At 29.7% G+C, this 3,306-nt stretch overlaps 1 protein-coding gene across 1 annotated transcript; it reads left to right on the top strand.

The window, feature by feature from the left end:
* Positions 1-733: 733 nt before the first annotated feature.
* Positions 734-1,788, top strand: LOC100569924 (protein eyes shut-like; the record flags this gene model as incomplete). The annotated part of the gene is made up of 3 exons (XM_029491854.1): positions 734-1,037; positions 1,427-1,540; positions 1,620-1,788. Coding segments are annotated over exons 1-3 (452 nt in total), but the record flags the coding sequence as incomplete, so codon positions are not given.
* Positions 1,789-3,306: the final 1,518 nt, after the last annotated feature.

The following is a 3,306-nucleotide window of genomic DNA, read 5'->3' as shown; positions in this document are numbered from 1 at the left end:
TTTATTTAAATTATTAAGAGTACTTGATATAGAAAATCTACTATATAAATACAGGCAATATGTTTTATTTATAAAAATAATTTGTTCAACATCAATAATAAAGTATATAACTTCAGAAAAAAAAAATATTGAAGTACCGTTTGTCAATACTAAAAAAGCATCAATATCTTTCTTACAGATTGGCTTAAGGTCCCTAAATACAATACCAGAGAAATTACTAGTTTGTCATAATTATACTTCGTTTAAATTAAAATTAAAAAATTGGTTCTACAATAATCTTTAGTTATCAATAGTTCTAAATTGTGAGTTTTTTCTTTTTACTTATACATATATATATTTATCACTAAAATTTCTTATTATATTCGACTATTTTAAGCTGAACTCTGTTTGATTTTTTCTTACTGTCTTTACTTTGTATTATTATTATTATTATTAATCCACTGTGTTTGGCACTGAATAATAATTATTATTACATAAGCACTCTTACTCTACGTCACGAGGTTATTCCTCAGTGTAGAGTAACTTCTAGTAATATTTCTCAAATATTATATACTATAGTATATATTATATTTTTTGTTACTAGAAATAAATAATAAATAAATAAATAGGTATAGGCATCAGTGAGACAAAATATGTGTCCTCTTTCGGATCGTGCACAAAATGTTTACAGCCTATCCATTCTTTATTATCTATATGGCTGTAAGTATCAAAATAGTTTTTTTCATCATAGTTTTTTTCAATGTATAGCTTATTATATTTATTTATACAATACATTGTAATGAACTTAGCGTTATACACGAAACAATAAATACATAAAGTAAACGTGAGTTTTATTTTCACATAGGTACAGTAATTATTTTATCTACAAATGAATTTCCCTGCCTACCTATATCCAGATTGTCAATTGTTTACATTTTCAGGGACGAGTTGTGAAATCGACTTGGCTGTGTGCAATTCAACTGGAGAAATACTATGCAAAAACGGCGGCGAGTGCATCGAAGGACCCGGTGTGTCATTTTCGTGTAACTGCTCGCCAGGTATGTCTAATTGATGATGATAAATTGACAATTATTATACTAAATTAATATATAAGTTGTTACGGGGTTTTCATAATTATATCATAACACATACGCGATTCTACCGCACATAAAACATCTCATATTTAAAAAAAAAATCGGTACCTACTTCACATTTTTTTCGTGTGTTAATCAAGTGATCTTAATAGCTTATGTTCGAGGATGGGCAATACATTATGAATAGTATTCGGGAAATAATTCAAATGAGTTTTTATAAGATACACACTTTTAAATTCGTACAGCACATTTACATTTTTGTACAACATATTATTATATGTGTCGTACTGGACTAAAATAAAGGCTAACCGCTGTCATATAGATATAAGTATCGTATAATAATTACGTTTCAGGATGGAATGGGTGGACTTGCGAGGACGAAATCGATCAGTGTGACTCTCGTCCGTGCAAGAACGGCGGCGTGTGCATCAACAGGCAGACAGCGTATTCGTGTGCTTGTCTTTTTGGTAAGTACACTTGTAGAGTTGTAGACTATTATATATTATTATTATTATTATATAATAACGACGCATTATTCTTATGCAGGTTATACGGGCCGCGACTGTGACGTGGCACTTCGTTTGTGCGAAGAACACGAGTGCCAAAATCACGCGCTTTGTTTAATCGAGGACCAGACGTCGGTTTGTTACTGTGTCCCGGACTACCACGGGAAGTTTTGCCAATATCAATACGACGAGTGCCAACTAGGAATAAGGTAAAAATAAATGTAATAAAGGTATATTAACCTACGCTTTGGATGTAGTCTATAAGGACATTATTATAATTAGGTATACTGGATAGCATTAAGATACCTATACTACTACACTACTATAATAAAGTAATCGATATTTTTCATTAATATAATAATATGTATTAATTATCTATATATAAGTCAAGTTTATTATAGAATAGAGTGCAGAGAAGTATATTTACAAAAAATGTGGTCCTGCTGAAATTGGTTTTCAGTCACTGACTTTGTAAAATTACATTCTAGTGTATATGGAATATAGACTAAAATATATTATGACATAAATATAGCTGTTTACATAACCCTTATACCTTATACTGATTATAGGATCTAGGTCTATAACTGATTAGATACCTACTAGCAGTGGCGTGCCCAGCGGGTAGGCCTGCTAGGCCAGAGCCTGCCCTGTGTTTTTTTTCGTATTACGAAATGATACAAAAGGAAATCAATTTAGAACAAAGATTATTTATTTATTACACTTTTTTATATCAAGCGTGAATAATTGTGGCCACAGCTCCTACTGTTTATAAATTAAAAATTAAATTAATAAATTAAAAATTGTAAATAGGTAATAGACAATATTCCCGAAATGATTGTTATTAATTAAACGTTCGACACCGACTGTTCTCCGCCGAAAATCGTCAAGAATTTGACGATGTTTATATGAGATAATGAATATGAATTATAAATGTTATTTTTGGTGCCTATTAATAATTTATTATGGTGTGTCGGTGTGTACTGTGTAAAGTGTAAACGTATAGTGAGTGACAGAGCCGATCGAGGTAATCGTTTTGTCTGTGTACACTATTTAGAATAACCAAAATACATTTTTCTTTTATAACACTGCTTAAAATTTGACTACCTACTAATTAAATTAAAATAAAATGAACAGCCAGTTCTATAAACCTATTCCGAAATCTACAAGGACATTGAACGATGATGATAGTACCTGTTGTACTCAACCTCAATTGAACATTTTTAAATTAAATGTTACCTCGACTTCTAACGAGTCTTCAACTTCTTCTTCTAGCTTAAAAGTGCTTGATATAGCTTAAATAGTGATGTACAACCTATTCAACCGGTTATTAATTTTTCACGTTGTCAAATTTGTGACAAACAACGTAGTTTTTAAAGTTTATGGTACAAAGTATATCCTTGGATTGAAAAATCGATGACTTCATTCACTAAATAATTATATTTTATGTAAGTAGGTACTTATAATTAAAAAAAACTATTGTTTCATTTGTATTCACTTATAATATCTTTGAAATATTATTAACAAGTCAAACAGGAGGAATACATTGTGTTATATTAGGTATATTATATGATCATTTTTAATTAAATTTAAAAATGTTATAAAAAGTTTCTAAAAAATAATGTTACCTAACTAAATAGGTTAATCACAATATTTAAAAATAGCTAGTATGATGCTAGTCAGACTATATGGTAGTGTGAAAAGGGCTTAATTATTGGCTTGATGAAAGG

This window comes from Acyrthosiphon pisum, unplaced genomic scaffold (genome assembly GCF_005508785.2).
Source record: "Acyrthosiphon pisum isolate AL4f unplaced genomic scaffold, pea_aphid_22Mar2018_4r6ur Scaffold_11816;HRSCAF=12439, whole genome shotgun sequence".
Classification (NCBI taxonomy): Eukaryota; Metazoa; Arthropoda; class Insecta; order Hemiptera; family Aphididae; genus Acyrthosiphon; species Acyrthosiphon pisum.
This window is presented reverse-complemented; position numbering and strand designations above follow the sequence as displayed.